Below are 19,590 nucleotides of genomic sequence, written 5' to 3'. Positions count from 1 at the left end.
AAAATTGTCTTCAAAACTTGCCATTTTTAGTGTGTAGCTTGCTAGCTCGAAGTTTGTTGTTGTTTCCTGAAGCCAAGGGATTTTGAGAAAGGCAACGCGCAGAGGGCGGAAGGTGAGGGACATTCGGAGCGTGAGTCAGACTGGGAAGTACATTTCCAGGATATCCAGACTACCTTACTTGATGCGTTGCGCCCATTATAATTACAGGGAGGCCACTAGAGGGCGTCGCCACTATAAACATTAATATGAGTCCTAATTGCTGCTTGAACATATTACCTATGGGAGCGTTTTTTTCAGGGAAGGACTGTGTCGGTATGGTAAAGGTTAGGGAAGGATTGTGGTTCTAGAACATACACACTTGGATAAGATTATGGTTAGGTTTTTTTTAATTTTAAAATTAGACCACAAACTCCTGGAGACACTGGGCTAACAAGACCTTAAACGTGGGGGCAGCAGAGAACATGCTTAATGGGTTGTTTTGGAAGGTATACTGACAGATGACTTGTCCTGTCATTGAGGTATGAGGACTTCATTTATGTTGATTGATTTACTCTGTATTGTCTGATCAGGATCCTTGCTGATTCTAATTGTATAAGGAGGCCCATTCAAGGACGGATGACTGCAGTCAACGAACTTTGAAAGCAAAGATTCTTACCAAGGAACCTAGATCCTCCTCACTGACACCTGGAATCCAGTGACGGATTCTCAAGAGCGGCCTAAGGACTATAGAACCTCATGTACAGAGCTGTTGCCACAATTATAGAAACACTGAGGTTGTGAGTTGAAATTGCTCCAGCACAACCCCACCCCGAAACTTTCAACCAGCCACAAACCAAATGCTATAAAGATTTGTGTATTCATATAACTGCTTGATCACATTTTCTGTCAATTCTACCTCCAAACATTATGTTTTTTAAATGTTAGAGCAAACCTAAAACACACTGCCAGGTATGCAAATCTGGTGGAGAATATTAATATATAATTAATTAATATATATAATATAATTTTCATTGATTTAGTGTTTTGCCAAGAAGCAGTCAAAGTCAGGGCATTTGGTCTAAAAAAGGTCACAATCAGCACTAAAAAGCCACCATGTGGAATGTGTAATGGCCGTGTGAATGCTCTTTTAATGTCCAAATCCCTAGAAATATTACAGAGGACATGATCAGATATTACCAAAAAGTGTCAACTGTCAGAAACTGTAAATGTGATATAGTCACACAAAAGGGTAGTATAATGTTAAACATGTTAACAACCTTTGTTTACGAATTATATATATATATATATGTATATATATATATATATATATATATATATAAAAACAAGGTTTTTAAAACTTCTCAGCCAAGAATTAGCTGAATGTGGGGAACTTCAAGTGGCCAACATGCAAAGGTTACGGTGAGGGTTGAAAATGCATCGACTGAAGTTGTTAAATTACTGTTGAGTAAATCCCTTTAATTTGTTTTAGTCATCCAGATGGATAATCCCCTGTAGCCAGAGATTAGAGGGATTACCACTGAATCACTGTGTGGGAGGATTAGCCCCAGATCTAATTCCACACACTGTAGTTCACTTTCTGGATTTCCTTTTCCAGTTTGTGACAGGATATGTGTTCATAGACACTGCAGCAGCACAACATTTATAGGTTAAGGTTGAACACAGCGGAGAGAGATTTATCCTATTATAACTTTTTGGTTGCAATTCAAACCTACTTAGAGAATCTGTGAGGAGAAACTATTCCCGATGGAGATGTGGATCAGGAACAGCTTTATTGTATGGGATCATAATATCATATTAATTTGCTGACAGTTTACGTTTTCTGAAAAGAATGATGTAATTTAGTACTTATAGAAAAACAGTGTGTTCAAATGACATATTTTTCCACAGCTAAAATTAAATTCACATACGCTGTAGGCAAACAATTCAGCAAGTGCAGTTCTTATGCAGTTCCAAAATAATAATTGAAAAACAAATTCTTTCTTCAAAGGAAATTACTATTTACTATAATTGGTATCAAATGACATACCTAATTATTGGACTCTAAAGGAAATTTTTAGAAAATGATATGGAAGTCACAGACATTTAAAAAAAACCTGTTGCCTAGAAGAGCAGCGAAGCCCCTTTTCATTTATATATATATATATATATATATATATACATTGTTTAAGTATTGCCTATTTATCCCCTTTTTTACATATTTTATATATTTATAACAACATATATATATACATTGTTTAAGTATTGCCTATTTATCCCCTTTTTTACATATTTTATATATTTATAACAACATATATATATATATATATATATATATATATATATATATATATATATATACATTGTTTAAGTATTGACTATTTATCCCCTTTTTTACATATTTTATATATTTATAACAACAATGGTTGTTAGTAGAAGCAAATGGGATTTGGGATTTTTCGAATGGGGGATTGATGATGATGACAGAGGATGATGTTAGGAATGCTGAAAATAATGACTATATAGGGTAGGCTTATTTCACAATGAAGACGGTCAAAATGATACCTTTATGAGACTTTACATCTCATTGACATTATCTAATGATTATATTTATTTAGTCACATTTCACCAACTGTCATAATGATCTTTTATTATTATTCGTTTTGGCGTTGTAGTGTAGGCCTACTACTACTTGCAAGCAGCCTAATTCATTTCGATGTATTTATTTTTGATTCGTGTTTAATTTTGAGATGCGGGCATGAACTACAATTTTACCCACCCTTGTGTGTGTGTGTGTGTGTGTGTGTGTGTGTGTGTGTGTGTGTGTGTGTGTGTGTGTGTGTGTGCGTGCGTGCGTGCCCCTACCCGTCACCACCACCCCTTGCCTGCACCGTGACCGCTGTGGCCGGTTTTAATGCACCGTCCAGCCTGCTGCATGCTGCAGACCGAGGGACTGCATGGGAACCCAAACACTTGCTCCGCTCGCGCAGGTCGGCCCGTTAAGAATGACAGCACGTTTATCAATGAGACGGCGTGGAGCGCGCGGTCACGGCGCATTAAAAACCTGCACGGTTCGAATTATCATCTGGTTTGGAGCAAAAGGAGGGTTACACACACACACACACACACACACACACACACACACATACACACACACACACACACACACACACACACACACACACACACACACTTTTCTAACATGTCAGTGCAACACGCACACACGCACTGTTGCCTTAGTGAGAACGTTTTACTAAAAGGGGTCCCAATTTGAGAGTCAAAAAGTCAGTGAGGAGCTTAGAAACAAATTATTGCAAATGTTTCCCAGTGTGAATATTCTTTGTTTGGTTCACTTCATCAGACAACTAGTTGAAAACTAATTCACCAGTTACTGTATTTCTGCACCATGGGTGCTTGAAATGAGAAGAGACAGAAAGAAAATTTCCTGAAATTGAATGGAGCCTCAGATTATCTCTGTGTGCAAAATAAGACAGGTAGTTCTTTTTTTTTGAAGTGTGGCAAGACAAAGATGTCATCACATTGGCATTCTGAGATTTGACAGTAGGACCTATATTTAAAAATAAAAAATATATATTATTTCAAATGTTAAACCAGGACTTTCAGGCTTCTCAACAGGAGCAATGTACACAGTTAACTTTGAGAGCCATGTATTATTGGAGATGAGTAGCCTGTGAGTAGTAACAAACTCACCCTAAATATTTCTCAACTTTACATTTTCTGAAAGTAGAAGAATAAAATATATTGTTTCCAACCTGACACCATGACAGGTCTCCTTCTCTTTTTTCTTGTTCTTGTTTACATCTTCACCCTTCTAATGTTGCCTTTATAATGGTTGTACAGTTCTCACAAAAAAAAAAAATCTTACATTTTTCCACACATGAGATAATGACTGTAATGAATGACTAATAAAACCCATCCTGGATAATGGTTATCCATTATTTGGATTACAGCTGAGGTATTGGTCACCTTTGTTGATTTCTCCTTATTTCAGTAGGGGGAAACATTCATTAGTAAGAAAGTTAGTTTGAAATAGTCAAAATGACTATTGAATGGCTATAATGTCGTTATTCAGAGGACACTTTATTGGGATTAATGGCTCCATAAACAGTATACTAATGATGATGAAATAAAGTTGAAGTGAGACAGTGACGTCTCCTTATGGAAGATGATTTTCTTTCTTACGCATTGCGGCTTTTAAAATGCAGTCCTGCAGGCTCCTGTTGTCCGTGTTTGGTGTTGTGTTCGGCACCTGGTTGGTACCGGAACGTGCGTGTATTGTGCGTCTTCTTTGAGGCATGTGGGCTCCCAGCTATACAGCTTCATTATGTAGACAGCAACACAAGCCTCATTTATAACACGACATGTTGCATTGACTGGCGATAGGGACGCAAATGGCCTTCTTCCCACGGCCACGGCCCGTGCTGCAGCTTTTCCATCGCACCACCAATGTCCACAGAATCGCGGTGCGCGCGCACCCGGCCTGGCGCTGCGAAAGGGCCATTTTCTCTGCAGAACAAAGTGAGCCCTCTCACTGAATGGGCTGAATAGATGTGTACTTATAGACCCCCAGACCGGTGGGTAGTCTCCTTTCGGTATACCGAGGAGCGTTAACATGTCGCGTGAGGTGTCAGAGAGGCGCGCGCTCCAGGGCCCACCACTGTGCTTTTATTTGTCAACCAGTTCTCCCAATCAAAACCACAGTGGCTGGCACAAGTGGCGCATCGACCACTCTACTGGTGCATGTATTTATGGCAGCAGCGCTGCCCACTTACTGCTGAATGAATGACCGAGCCGAGGGCTCTCCTACACATCCCCAGGCTTTTATCTCTTCTTTTATCTGAGCGACATGGTGACAGCTTTCCTCCGCATTCTGCACCCGTTCATGTGTCAGAGGTGTCAATAAAAACGGTTTAATTTTATTTATTTATAATAGATGGTCAGGAAACTGCCATTACACCTTTGTAAGCAGCGTTTTCTTATGCATTTCCACTTACGGACATGATCTTTCCCTTTTGTGTTAAAGTGATTAAATTACATTTGAATTATAACAATAATAAAAAACAATAATAGAGTCCCTTTACGTTAGGGTTTTGAGCCACTTCGTCCTCTATAATAATATTTATTGTAACATTCTGTAAGTCTGTTTTGTTAGCGACACCTGTTGCTTTAATAATCAGAGGAAACACCAGCTTTATTCTCATAGACTGACATAGCCTCCGTCTTCTGTTACACCCATTTCAAAGGTTAACCTGAGGATTGCAGGTAAATATCAAAATAGCCTATGCTATTTAAAAAATACATTAAGATTTACAACAAAACAACAACAACAAAAAGGTTTAATGGCTATTTAATTGCATCTTATGTTCTAATTATCTGTGGAAAAAAATATTTTTTTATTATTATTAAAAGAAACCTGTTGCTACATATGGATTGAGCATTTCAATGAACATGTCCTGCAACATTTGATCCATGCAGATAACAGCCGTGAAGAGAAACTGCGCATTAATTCGGGTGTTTTCTGTAATCTAAAATACGATTATTCGCAAAATATTGCTGCAAAAAGACCTATGTGTCACTATTCGGTCGTGTAAGGAATATTCAACTTCGGGGAAGAAATTAATTTAAGCCTGTCAGAGAAAACATTTAAGGCTATGTAAAAAAAAAAAAAAAAAAAAGAATAAATAAAAGGGAATCTAAATTGAGTGATTTGTAAACGGAGTCTGGCAGAGGAGAACAGCCGGTGTGCAGAGTTGAGATGTTATCTCAGAGCCGGACAGTGGAGGACAGACAGGAGGCGTGGCGTTCTGGGGGAGGGTGGGTGGGGGGGATTATCTCGAGGTGCGCCTCGCGGACAGAGCTGTGATTGGTTGGCACTCCTGGCAAGCGGCACGCGACTATGGATGTCGCTATAAAGAATCCTCGCGTGCCGGTTCTTCAACTAAACACTAACTGTTGACCGCGAGCAGCGAGCACGGAGCAACGCGTTGATATAAAAGAAAGAAACAGTGTGTCACATTGTTAGCGCAACAACGGGACAGAGAAGCAGCAGCAGACAAACATGGACAGCGTGCTGGACCCTTTCTCTGGACTCGACTCTTTCTCCTCCCCTCCTTATTTCGACGATGACGAGTTTTTCACCGACCAGTCCTCGAGAGACGGACACTTGGACACTGATGACTTTTTGGATGACGACGTCGACTTCCTCGCCAGTCATTTCCAAGACTATTACAGCAAAGACGGAGGCGACAGAGCAGCGCCCCACGATGGAGACTACGACACCGGCAACTTGTCCTTCTCCTCGTCGTCCTCCACTTTCTCCTACGGCACCCCGGACCTGTCCCCACGTCACGGCGGGCCGTTGCTGAAGCGGAGGCGGCGGATGCGGTCAGACATGGAGATGCAGCACCTGAGACAGGCGGCCAACGTCCGGGAGCGGCGGAGGATGCAGTCCATCAATGACGCGTTCGAGGGTCTCCGCTCGCACATCCCGACCCTGCCCTACGAGAAGAGACTGTCCAAAGTGGACACGCTGCGGCTCGCCATCGGCTACATCAACTTCCTCGCCGAGCTCGTGCAGTCCGATCTGCCCATCCGAAACTCCAGCAGCGAGACGCACGCGCAACCCAAGAAGGTCATTATCTGTCACAGAGGAACAAGTAGGTCCATTTAAAGACCATATATATATATATATATATATATATATATATATAACCTCTTGTTGTGAAATATCAACAACTGTCATGTAGCCTAATAGTTTGGATTTATGCAGCCTGCATCATATGTTGATTAACATAATGAAGACAAAAAAAAAAAAAAAGCAACATTATTATTATTATTATTATTATTATTATTATTATTATTATTATTATTATTATTAACGCGCTTCTTCCTTTTTCTCTTCCCAGGGTCTCCCTCCCCCAGCGACCCGGACTATGGCCTGCCTCCCCTGGCCGGGCACTCTCTGTCCTGGTCGGATGAAAAGCAACTCCGGGTGCAGAACATCATCCGGACGGCCAAGGTGTGGACGCCGGAAGACCCCCGAAAACTGCACAGCAAACCGGGCCTCACAGACATTGAAAACGAGCCTCCTTTCGGCCTGGTGGCCTGAACAAAAAAACCCGAGTCCCTGCGACTTGTCCTGTAAAACGCACATTGTAAATGTGAAGACTATAAAGTTGATTATGTTAATGTTAACGTGCGCTCGAAAGGCGCATTGCAAAAAAAAAATGTGAACACCATGTGAGCTTAGGCCTACTGTACACTTTTTTTCCCCCCCGATATTGTATTCAATGTTGTAAATAGTTTTATCATGTTGATAATTTTATTTTTGTAATTCAGGCAACTGGCAATCATGTATTTATTTTTTCTCCCACAAGTGATAATATATGTTTTAATTTAATCGCAATGAATAAGAGAACATATTTTTATATTGTTGTACAATGATTTATATTTATATTCAATCTGCAAATAAAAGCACTTACTTGATGAAAAAAAAACGTATTTATATTTTATTATTTGTTTCTGGTCAAATGTGAAATAAGATGTTAAGCATCAGCATGTTAGTAGAGCAAGCCTAGCAACAAATGAGTTTGAAGATTCATTGTTGTAATATAGTATATAGTATAGTATATAATATAGTAACTTAAAAGGAATTTGCCTTGATGGTGGTTGTTGGTTAACAAACACGTTAAACATTAATATGAAATAAACAATAAATACAGAAACACATATAGCCTCTACAAAATAGATCTTTAACATAAGGAAAAAGAGACTGAATGGATTGAGCGCACTTACTCGATCCATACTAACACAAACTAACAGAAATGGCATTTTTTTTTTTTTTTTTGTGACAAACTATATGCTTATCATATTAAATCATAAGCCCATTTTGTCACCAGCTCTTCAGTATTATGACGAGGAGACCTGGACACAACAGGAGCGTGAAAAATAAAGATAGATTTACATTTTTGGAGATTTGGGGTTTTCAACAAGGTCTCATTTTCTAATAGATTTGTTGTTGAGATGTACTTTTAAACTATCCCAAAAAAGTGTGATGTTTTGAATATGGAGAACGTTTTGAACAATACAGGAGAATAATACTTTCCTTTTACATAAATACTGACATTTGCAACATAAAGGGATCCAGAAAAGACACAAAGTGATGCATAAAAATTCACCAGAATGCTGGAAATTAAGTGTTTGACGCTCAAAATGTTAAAAGGGACGACCCCCAGAGCCCCCGGGTATGTGTGTGTGTGTGTGTGTGTGTGTGTGTGTGTGTGTGTGTGTGTGTGTGTGTGTGTGTGTGTGTGTGTGTGTCCCACCAATGTTACATCAAAACCTACACCCTTGGTTTTATGTCAGTGTAAATGTTGGACCTTCAAATAAAGAATGATCAGGGTTCAGAATTAGCACCATCTACCAGCCAAATGCTGGTAAAATATGCAAGTGGCTGCTAGATTTGCTTCACTCACCAGCCAAAGAAACAGTGGTAATCTATAGAGTGGCTGGTCAAATGTGAACATTCACTAGCCATTTGGCTGGTGGACAAAAAAGTAAATTTTGAACCCTGCATATGATAGCTAGTTAATGACTGGAATCTTGAAACTTTATTTTATCATGCCTCATTAACATAATATTATTATGGTGAGTGCAAGGGCGTAACTTCGGGTTCAACATTGGGGAGGGTGGGGGGGGAGGGTGGGGGGGGGTGTTTGAGATCGTGTATTTACAAAAGCGACAAAAACATCAAAAATTTATTTTGGAAGAAAACTCAAAAAGGTGACAAATGTTGGAAAAAAAAACGGCTAAAACTTCGGAACGAAAACTCTAAAAAGGCCAAACTTCAAAAATTGTCAAATAAAACTCAAAAAAAAAAAAAAAAAAGCAGCAAAAATGTCTGAGAAAGCGACAAAAGCACTGAAAAGGAATCAAAACTTCAAAAAAAAAAGACCAGCCTTGATAATTAGGGGGGTTATAACCCCCCCATCCCCATGGGTCAGTGCATGGTACCTATACTGTGTAAGGTGAAACCTTTTAGCATGTAGCTACCTTTCACTGTAACAGTCCAATGAACGAGTGACGATTAGAAGGGGAAGCCCGCAGTTAACCCAAAATAATAGAGCCCAATATTGTGTGACATAAATATGCAAATGAGATGCTAATGAGGAGACAGCGTATACCCACAACAGCTGAAGGTGTTTAAAGCGCACGCTGGCGTGCAGCAGTATGGTGGGAAGCTGTTGAATGCTCCTCTGTGCTGCCAGGTGCTGCCGGGACAGATTTTCCCGTGGTACAGCGGCATCCCTCCAACATGTGTCCCCACGCCCCGCACCGCCAACACACTGCCGCATGCATATATGAACCATGAGGCCCCCCAAAAAAGCTGCAAACAAGGCTGAGGCGACACGCATAGCGCTGCTGCAAGTACGCTGTTAGGAGTGGGAAAGTTTGGATTTTTAAAAACCTTCAGCACAACAGGTGGGCTAGCTCATATTTCTTTATTATAATTATTAGCCTTTCGGAGGATTTCTCAGGTCTGTGTGTTTTACAGCCAACATTCGGTCATTTATCTATTTATGTATGTATGTATTTATTTATTTTCTTAGGATGCCACATTATTCTGGTTTTTAACTTTAAAGTTCCAGAGTTCCCCTCTCTCTCTCTCTCTCTCTCTCTCTCTCTCTCTCCCTCTCACTCTCTCTGTAGCGCGACAGGAGCATGTAATCCTATTACAGCCATTGGAAAGTCAAATGTTAGGGAGTCAATGCTGGGCAACTTCATCTCTTTGGCAGGAGGGCCGGTTCCACTTTGATTGTGCGGAGGCAGAGCCGGGGGGTTAAAACAGTGGTAGCATTGTAGTTTCCTCGCACCTTAACGCTTTTGTGCAGTTGATGGTCTTTTAGTGCGCGGAGCGCGGAGCGCCTCTCAACATCCTTTGGTGCGCTCGCAGCCAAGCGGAAGGGACAGGCTGAAATACTCCCGGCTATCTTGTCACTCCGGCTACGGGCTTTTGGCAAGGCTTTAAAGGACACGACCATTTTGCTGTCTGACAGGTTTTATTTTCCTTTAGTTCTCTGCAGGCCTGGACATTAGAGGGCCACGCCAAGAGCGGTAATTTGGTTGAGAAAGGCTCGGCGCTGAGCTAAAAAGGCCGCTGATTCACCACATAGACAGGCAGCGCGCTTTCATACCTACAGTATGCTATCCAGGGCAGACAGCGACACAGAGCACTAACCACGCTGCTGTCACAGGGCCGCGGAGTGAGGGAAAATGTTAATATACTATATTTGGCTCTCTTCTCTTCTCTTCTCTTATACTATCCTATTAGGCTATTTTTTGTGATTAATCTAAGCATTCTCAGAATAAAGTCTGAGTTCTGAAAGTAACAATACTGAGGGAGAAAAAACATCTGATTAGTCTGATTTCTGAAATAAAAATCTGAAATCAGGTGTATTTCTGTATTTTTGCAAAAACCAGAGGGTACGTTTAAAATTCGGACATTCAAAGTTAATTCTGAAGAAAAACACCAATACCATATTCCACAGAGTTGGGATTTATACGCATGTTTTATAAAAGAAATTGAACTTGAGTTTTTGTTTTCATCATGAAGAAGACATCGACAGAAAGTAGTTTACAGAAGATGTCAGTGACTCAGTGAATTTTCTCAGGCTCTTTACTTACTGTAAGAACTCCAGTATTTTCATTCTATTACACCTTATACTTGTACTTTATTATATATTTCAGATCCACTACATGTATCTGATGACTGCTGCTAGTCTGTCATTAATAAGATCACGATGCATTCCTATGGATTGAATACCCACATTGGATACAAAAACATAACCAGGAACAGCGTTATACTTGTAAATACACACTAATCATTGATTTTTTAAAACAGGCTTCTTTATTTTTTAATAATGTTGTAGCCTACATGTTATTGCTGATATTTTAGGCCTACATTCACTCACCTGTGAGTAAAACATTGAACACAGCACTCCTCTGTGCCGCAGTGCATCAGTGTCCTTTAGCGAGTATGATGTCTGACTGCATCAGACATATTTCCATTGAAACAATGCTCCAACATATAAATAATGTGACAGTAAATACATCACATTCTACAGAAACGTACAGTAACTCGGTTATTCTACTGCATCTAGTGTTAATACTCACCACTCAAAGAGCTCAAAGGCTACTTAAATACCTTAAATAAAGTCTTAGAACATATTGTTGTTTTCTTTGACTCGGTTGCTTTAACTCTTAAAATACATGTCACCTGAATTGTAATATGAACGTTTAAAAAAAAAAACGGTTTTAAGCATTACAATACATATATTACATGAATGATCAACGGGCCACTTTTAAATCAGCCAAGTCCCAGATTTTCCTCCCAGTTTACAAGTGGGGAAATGTGTGGCTGTCAATGCACAATGACTCATTTTCCTTCTCTCATGCAGAGACATTTGTTGCTTTTTGGCTCTTCATTGCAGAGCTTTAGAGACGTTTCAGTCATACTGTTGAAAGGCGTACCATGTCAGGTACTATATGCAGAGATTGGCACTTTTACGCATCAATGGCTGTGAATTTGTCTATTGCACCCAAGGCTGAAAACTGAATTAACAGGTAATAAAGGACAAATAAAAAACAGGCCATCGGGTCTAAAACTTCTGCGATAAAATAAAAAAAAAACATCAGAGAAGGTGTGAAGCTTTACTTAAACAGCTTTGACTTATAATGAGAAGAAAGTAAGAGGTTGTGTCGCCTCTAATGCTGTCAAATCTGCTTTAAGCCCGTATGTTAGCGCACTGGGAGAGACGCATAGCAACAGCATCAAATCGGCTTGATTTTCAGATTATCTCTCTTCGGAAATACAGCCCGTGGAGTCATTATTAATACCTCTGACTCTCTGGGTTTTCTCCTGCCCAACATGGCATCAGTGTGCCAGCTGTGAGGCTGCCCTGCCCAGACTCTCAGACCCATGCCATGCGGGCGCTCGGACGCTCAGATTTGCTTAGCAGAGTGTCTGATCTGAGGTAACCAACATGTGTCTGCTGTGGTCGCACTGACAGAGCACCAAGTATAAGGAGATGTGTGGAAGGAGGGGAGGTGGCTGGCTGGGATCATTCTTCCTTCCCGTGCGCCTTTTTCTTTCAGACGTGACCTTCCAATCTAAATTACATCTTTATGAGCGCTTCCTTGTCCCGCTGCAACAGATCTGTCTCCGCCGTGTTCTCCGGGGATGCACCTGGTAGTTCAAACTTGGTCTCCTTTCATGTCCTGACGTCTGAGTCCCCTGCCCAGCAGCTGCCTAAAAGCAAGCAAAGAGAGAGGCCCTTGCAGTGTCTTCGAGACGCGTTGGCACCGTTTCCACGTATTTAATGTTCCATCAGCCTTTGTCCGTGACACAATATGGCAACTGTAAAGCATGGGACGTTTTGCAATAATAAAACACATTTTCAATGATGTGACACCGGGCTGAAAGCGCAACGCGGGCCAGCCAGGCTAAACATGTCCCTGCGTTTGTTTTGTGCGCCCCCAGCCAATTAATAGCGACTTCTTTGCCGCGCCTTGATAAGCCAATTAAATTTATGTCTTCTATTATTTATTTTTTTTTCAAGGAGAGAAAGGAAGTGGATTTGGTGTGTTCTCATCCTCGGAAGGCGATTTTCTTGCCATCACCTGGCGCTTTTCTCCACAAGAGAGCAAACTGTGCCGGGTGCCCTTGGAACCATACGGCTCTCACCATCCTCCCCCATTGTTTCCCGCGTTGATCACTCATTACCGGGATTTAACACATCCTTTATTAGCAATGTTTTGTGTCATATTTTTATCCGCAAGATTAAGCAGATGCTGCGATTGTAAAATCCAAACTGTAAGGGCTACTTAAGGCTGAAAGAGAGACAGGCACTCGGTTGCAAACGAGGGAAAGAAAAAAAAAAAAGCTTTGGGCACATCTTCAGAGGAATAAAACATTTAGGAGCCATAAACAGACTTCAACCTGCTCTATTTCAGCCTTTGTGTTGTTTGTGAATAATTAATGTTAATAGGGGCAGGTTTGTATACTTTGAATGCGGGACCACAGGTGCGGAGTGACAGGATGAATAACCGGCCCTGATTTTTGCCAAAGCTCGAGGGCTCTTGTCCAGGGTCTCCAAGCTGATGGAAAATATTGTCATCTCTTTGATTCGCAGCATTACTTTCACCGAGAACAAAGCCGGGTGATGAAAAGCTTATGTTGGAGTGAAACGGGCGATGACGGTGGCCGCTTCAGACTCCTGAAAGACAGAGAAAGGGGGCGAGTCAATGGCAATGCGCGCTTCTGGTTTTGTGCGCAAGTGCTCCATCTAACTCAAATAAAGGACCCTTTCCAACTTTTAAAGGACCTCGTTTTTGCCTTTAATAAAGGCAGGACGGCTGTAGCCATTAAGCATATGGTAAGGCGCTGGTCTTTTGTCCCCGTAAAGCCCTTGACATACTAAGTTGTGTTCTTTCCGGTATATTTAACTTCTCAAAAGCTCCAACTTTATGCGCCAGCAACAAGTGGCTCCGGGGCGCACGAGCAGCTTTCCCCCATTGAGAAAACCAGGGTGGCTAAGGAAGAAGAATTAGTGGGTAACCTATCACATGAGTTTATTTCTTTATGACACGCACTGTCATACATTTTAGGGAAATTAGGCTATTTTATATTTTTGAACTTGGAGAGAGATGCGTTACTTTGGCTATGCTCCAAAGGACTACTCTTTTGGCGCATGGATATCCATGGCAACGCATGGACAGACCCAGGACTGAAGGGGGTGGGCATGAAGTAAATTTTAACTCTAGGATAAAATAAGATCAGTTAGTCAGATATGTCCCTTTTGAATCCCTCTCATGATAAATTGTGTTTTGTCCAAATACGGTGTCAGTTGGGACCGCAGTGTACAAAACAAATGCCTAAAAATATGTCTATGAAAATTTTAATTTGACCAAAGAATTCCCGAAAGATATTACATTATCTTTATTAACTCTGATTTCGGCCGCAGTGCATTCATGCGTAAAAGCTGGTGGCGTGTTTCCAGTTTCGCCTTATTGCGTAATGGTGTCTCCGCTGCGCGCTGCGGAGTAAATGCATCTACACTTGGCTGCATGTCACTCCTCCGATGAGAGCACCAGAGACATGTGATGTGCCGTATCAACAAATAGGACCAGTTTATTTGAGGAGGCCTCCAATATGAAGCGACGGTGGTCACACTGACGGAAAGCCCGATATCATGCATCCATTGACATATTTACAATATACATCCGACATCATAATTTTACCAGTAGTTCAACATTGGAGACAAAATGTGGGTTGTGATGAGAAAACTCCTTTCGATGGAAGCTGTAAATGCATCATTTTCAGTGTGTGTCAATCTGGTACATCGATGTGTTGAAATATATATAATTTTTTTTACACATCTAGTCTAATAAGTAGACATAGCCTATACTTGACGTTGTATTTGGTCTGATTAGAAAAAAAGTTTTGAACATCTGTTCATCTGTGTGTGTGTGTGTGTGTGTGTGTGTGTGTGTGTGTGTGTGTGTGTGTGTGTGTGTGTGTGTGGCGTCGTGTGACGGGGCCAGCTGGCCGCCTCTGGCCTTTGAAAACCCCCCTGGTGGACGGAACACGGCGGGCTGACCTCCGCGCCGGAGGACGGGAGATGCGCCTTTGAATGAATTAGCCATAAAGACGTCTTGCTATGATCATTGTTGCGGCTGAAAGCCGAGTGGATATGAGAGGCATTGTGCACAGCTTTTGCGTGCCCCATCATGAAATATTACAGTCTATTCACGAGGCAGAACCATTGAAAAGATATGGAAATGAAGCAGACTGGGCTGACTTCAAGGCAGAAGACAAAAAGCAATAAATAGCCTTCATAAATAGGCTATAATAAATAAGTAGCCTATGCAAGCACTTGTTGCATTTTTCAGGGAAACAGAAAAGTGATCTCAGGCTTTAGCAGTGACTCATTTGTTCTGTGGAAAAGGTCTACCAGCTCGCAACCCGCACGCGTTGACAAATGATCTATTTTCTTTTTTGAACTCTGCAAAAAAAAAAAAAAAAAAAAAAAACCTGAATAACTCAACAAAAAAGTGATAAATTACAAATATGCAAATTTCAGTCACGGCCGTTTGTACGTGTGCGTCTCCATCCATCTCCTACATTCTGCGCTGCTGATCCCCGTCGTGCGCTAGAAGACACTCAACCCGTTTAGACTGGGGCTCTTTTGTTCGCCTCCAGCACACTGACTTCAGCCTCCAGGGAAGTTTAGTTTAGTTTTTATACCCCCCCTCCACCCCTACCCATGCCCATCCCTTGCTCTGTCAGTTGCCAGGATTCAGATGTGTAAAAGCATGCATCATTTTTCACCAGCTCTCCGTTTTGATATCGACAAAAGCGGCTGCTATGGAACAGCCTCTCCGCTTGTTCGCTGGCTTGAACTTCACTGACGTCCGACTGCTCTCTTTTCCTCGTCTGAACGCGGCGCAGCGGGGATGGATTTGCAAGACAAATGCAGCTGTGTGTGTGAGAGGGAGTCAAGTGGCACAAAAAGGCCGTTTCAGTCAGCCGATGGGATGGAGAAAGTCAGCATTATGCGGATGTCAAATCAATCAAAAACAAAAGCCTGCATGCAGAACATACTGCGTTTATGGTGTTGAAATGGCAACTTATATGTTTGTCAAAATTGAGAAGACTGCAAAGCAAACTTAGGCCTAGTGTTGGTGTAGTCGAGATATTTTAAAATGGTCAAAATATTTGAAGAACCTTTTTTTTGGCACTTTGTGGGTGTTTTCCATTCAGAATAAACCCAGATTCAGCCTCATCCTCTTGAAAAAAAAGCCACACAGAACATTTCGCGTTAACAAATGGCAATGCTCCAGAGAGACACTTGTCTACTTGAAATTGAGGATAGACTGTATTTTAATACTCGTGATTAAGTTAGTGATTATTTAGTAGACTGGTAGAAAAGGGCTCAACCCTCAACCCTCATAAATACTACACTGTGTAGCAACTTGCACAACCACAGGTTTTAGTTTCATCTTTATAAATACTAATTAAGTAGTTGTACATTTTTATTTCCAACTTGTATATGTTTAAACGTACATTTTTTCCTTTGTATTTTTTATCTTTATTGTTTGAATATTTGTTCTTGTATTCTATCCTATTTATTATAAAACAAGTAGATCCGACCAGACAATCTGATTGGTCAATAGACATTTAGAACGTTCTCAAATCAGCATGACAGTCCATGATGACAGCACACCCAGAGACATTTGAGCACACCTGGCGCTATCTTGAAAATAGCTGCTAAATGTGATTTTCCAGACGTACAGGAGCTATTTTTTGTTTAAAAAATTTCAGCAGATATCTTACAGTTACAACAAGATTGAACTAGCAAAGTTTGGTGTTTATATGCGTGGTAGTTATTCAGTTGGGGAAATACCATGATTTCCACAAAGCTAACGTTAACTTAAGCTAACGTTAGCTTTGTTGTGCTGACTAGCTAACGTGTGAGAGGGAATCGTCTCTTTTGTTTGAAGTTCGCGGAGGTTTAGCTAGCTAGTATCTAGCTAAATATATCCATGGAAAAGAAATTTTTTTCAGCAGATAGTTTGGTGTTTTTTGCAGTAATTATTTTAGTTTTGGAAATCCCACTTTCTCAAACGTTACAAAACTAACGTTAGCTTAAGTTGACTGGCTGACTTAACAGGAGGGCCTTTTATTTTGAGAGTGAATTGCCCCACAATATGAATACAGTTTGATTATAACTTTTATTTTGTTGGTAACCGTTGTTGTATAATCGAGGGTTTGATTTAACGTCAAATTATTGGCACTTCAGTGATGCGGCTAGCATGACACTGAAACCCTCTCCTGTAAAATTGCTTAATTATTTCTTGTATATTATTCTGGGATACAATATTGGTTCATACAAGTTACATTTCTGTATTTATTTTAGTTAAGTATTCTCTCTCTCTCTCTTTCTCTCTCTGGTTTCTGCCTGTTAAAAGGATTTCTTTCCGCTGTCGCACCAAATGCTTGTTCTTGGAGAAATTGTTGGGTTTCTGTCAAATATAGTGTAGTCTAGACCTACTCTATCTGTAAAGTGTCCTGAGATAACTTCTGTTGTGATTTGACACTATAAATACATTTAAATTGAATTGAAGATTGAGATTTATTGAAGATTTTGTAATAGTTCTGTCCACTGCTAACTAAATTAAATCCCAGTGAGTGTTAGCACTTTGGTCAGACTACAAGAATAGCTATATCATTTTAGACTTACTTCAATTGCGAAATGTACTCTGGATGAACAGCGCTGTTGTACTTTTGTCAGTGGACATGGAAAAGTACAACATTTCCTCCTGAGTGTATGGCGCCCTAAAGATAAGAAAGTCTCACAAAATGGAAAGAGTCAAGTAACAAAATGTGCTTATTGACAATATACCTGTGACATACTGTACTTCTCACATCTATATGTGTGTGTCTGTGTATAAAAGTGATGGCATCGCTGTAGGCGTAATAGGAGGAATAACAAATGTTGTTGTTGTCATTAGGTTAAGAAACACCCGTTTAACAGTTCCTTCCTCTCTCTTCCTGCAGCTGATCCCCAGCCGGCTGTGCTGTAAGCCAGAGCTCCCAGTGGCTGGTGGCCAGTGCTGACTGGGAAAGCTTCCAGCCTGAGAGGGACTGTGATTAACCCAGGAGCGGTCAAACTCGGCAGGAAGCCCTCCGCAACCAGCCACCGCTTTTTATCCACTTTCCAATGAAACCAATTACTTTTACAGCGAGCCTCGGTGCCGACACTATATGTGTTGTTCTTGCAGACCAATAGAGTATGGCTGTGAAAGGAGAGGCAGACGTGAAGTAGGAAACCCTCCTGAGCCGCTTCAACAGGCTGTAAAATATACCTAAAGTCAGTTTCCATGGAGACTCACTGATGTAGGAGAGCAGGCTAAAGGACACACAAAGCCTTTTATATAAAACTCAAGTATATTTTTTTATTATTATCACTATTTTTTATTACTCATCTTCTGATATCAATGCAGTTTTGGAGTTGTAAACGTTGCCTAGTTGTAGCCAAGGATGAATAAACATGCATTTAATTTACACAATTTTCAATTGCTACAAAGTGCTTTCTGTTTTTAAGACCGTAGAGCATTACAGTGGGCAGGGGTTGAGGGTTTCACTGGTAATTCATCTTTTACTCAATTTGCAAAAAACTCCCACATAGAGATTCTAAAGAATGTTGTAATTCACATCCAATGTGTGTCCCCACCTTCCCAGCATGCATTGGTTTCCATCCCATTTCCTGTTCATTTCACTAGAGTATGACAATGCCCATGTAGAAACTTTAAATGTTTTGGAGGAAACCTGTGTCTGCATTAATCATTGTCAAAAGCACGTATATTTGAAATGTGCAATGTCCATGCCCCTTTATTTCTGCCTTGATAAAGGACACACTCTCTCCTGCTTTAGCACTGGACGTTGGCATTTGACTAGATTTTATAAGTTAGGCTACGTTCAGACTGCAGGCAAAAGTGGCCCAAATCAGATTTTTTTGGGGTCAAGTGACTAGGTCAGGCTTCTTCAGAAGTAGTGTGAACACTTCAAATCCGATTTAGACCACTTCCATATTCACACATTCACACCTTCACATACGGACCATGTGCAATAACCAATAACCAGTACTTTTAGTGTGTATATTTATTTTTATTTTTGTGTATATATTTCTTCAATTCTGTGTGTATATACATTTTGTATATTTTTTTCTAATTTGTTATACTATTTATTTCTTGTCTTTTAGATTTATAATACTGGGTGAAACTGCTGCTAAAAATTGTGTTGTTCTTTTTGCACAATGACAATAAATCTTCTGATTCTGATTATGTGGTCCTGAATCAGACCCAGGTCTAATTTCTTTCAATGCGTCCGCAGTGTGAACAACCAAGGCGGATTTGATGTGACTTTTATATCAATCTACATCGACATTTGTCACAATTATGCGCCGGCGGGAGTTAGCCCTAGACACAGACAGTAAAATTAAAAACTTGACTAGGCCTACAAAATGGAGAACCGTGATAGAGCAAGTCAATGGAGGGAGAGGGAGGTGTTAGACCTAATTAGTGTATGCTCATTAACGTTACGGCTGCCATTACACAAACATTTTGAAATAAAAGCGTAAATGCTTACTTCTTCCATAACCTCCCTAACTTTAGTGCAACAGCGTGCTGCGTCTGATGTCATTGTTATTGTTCTTCTGCGCATGCGGGTCAGTTGGAAACCGCAAACAGTTCACACTGGAATCTGATATAGGCCACATTTTAAAAGGTAACGTGAACAGCCAAACAAAAAAAATCAGATCTGAGCAAAAAAGTCCGAATTAAGCATTAAGACTTGCGGTGTGAACATAGCCTTTTAGTCTCGCTGGGTCGGATGTTAATTGATTACTGTTACCCGAGCAGGCTGTTCTCATGAACCATTCGTACATATAGTTACGAGAAGTAATTCACTGTAATTCGTAGGTATGCCACATATTTATTTCTGTAAGTCCCTCATTGACTGATTCAGTAAAAGAA

At 40.6% G+C, this 19,590-nt stretch overlaps 1 protein-coding gene and 1 long non-coding RNA gene across 2 annotated transcripts; both read left to right on the top strand.

The window, feature by feature from the left end:
- The first annotated feature begins 5,876 nt into the window (after nucleotides 1-5,876).
- On the top strand, nucleotides 5,877-7,224 carry ptf1a (pancreas associated transcription factor 1a). The gene is made up of 2 exons (XM_031290990.2): nucleotides 5,877-6,653; nucleotides 6,903-7,224. Exons 1-2 carry the CDS (start codon nucleotides 6,056-6,058, stop codon nucleotides 7,103-7,105), a joined length of 801 nt encoding a protein of 266 aa, XP_031146850.1. The 5' UTR covers nucleotides 5,877-6,055; the 3' UTR covers nucleotides 7,106-7,224.
- A 2,075-nt stretch (nucleotides 7,225-9,299) lies between these two features.
- LOC116043999 lies at nucleotides 9,300-18,128 on the top strand. The gene is made up of 2 exons (XR_004103590.1): nucleotides 9,300-9,477; nucleotides 17,615-18,128. It is a non-coding gene; the product is annotated as an uncharacterized LOC116043999 (long non-coding RNA).
- The last annotated feature ends 1,462 nt before the right edge of the window (nucleotides 18,129-19,590 follow it).

Source organism: Sander lucioperca, chromosome 9, assembly GCF_008315115.2.
Source record: "Sander lucioperca isolate FBNREF2018 chromosome 9, SLUC_FBN_1.2, whole genome shotgun sequence".
In the NCBI taxonomy this organism is placed as follows: Eukaryota; Metazoa; Chordata; class Actinopteri; order Perciformes; family Percidae; genus Sander; species Sander lucioperca.
The sequence above is the reverse complement of the archived record's forward strand: the minus strand, read 5'-3'. Positions and strand labels throughout refer to the sequence as shown.

What these genes read in the sequence shown, in the direction of transcription:
- ptf1a (XM_031290990.2), top strand. Translation starts at nt 6,056, where the DNA reads ATGGACAGCGTGCTGGACCCTTTCTCTGGACTCGACTCTTTCTCCTCC. An exon ending in TATCTGTCACAGAGGAACAA is followed by an intron (nt 6,654 to 6,902) that starts GTAGGTCCATTT and finishes TTCTCTTCCCAG; the next exon opens with GGTCTCCCTCCCCCAGCGAC.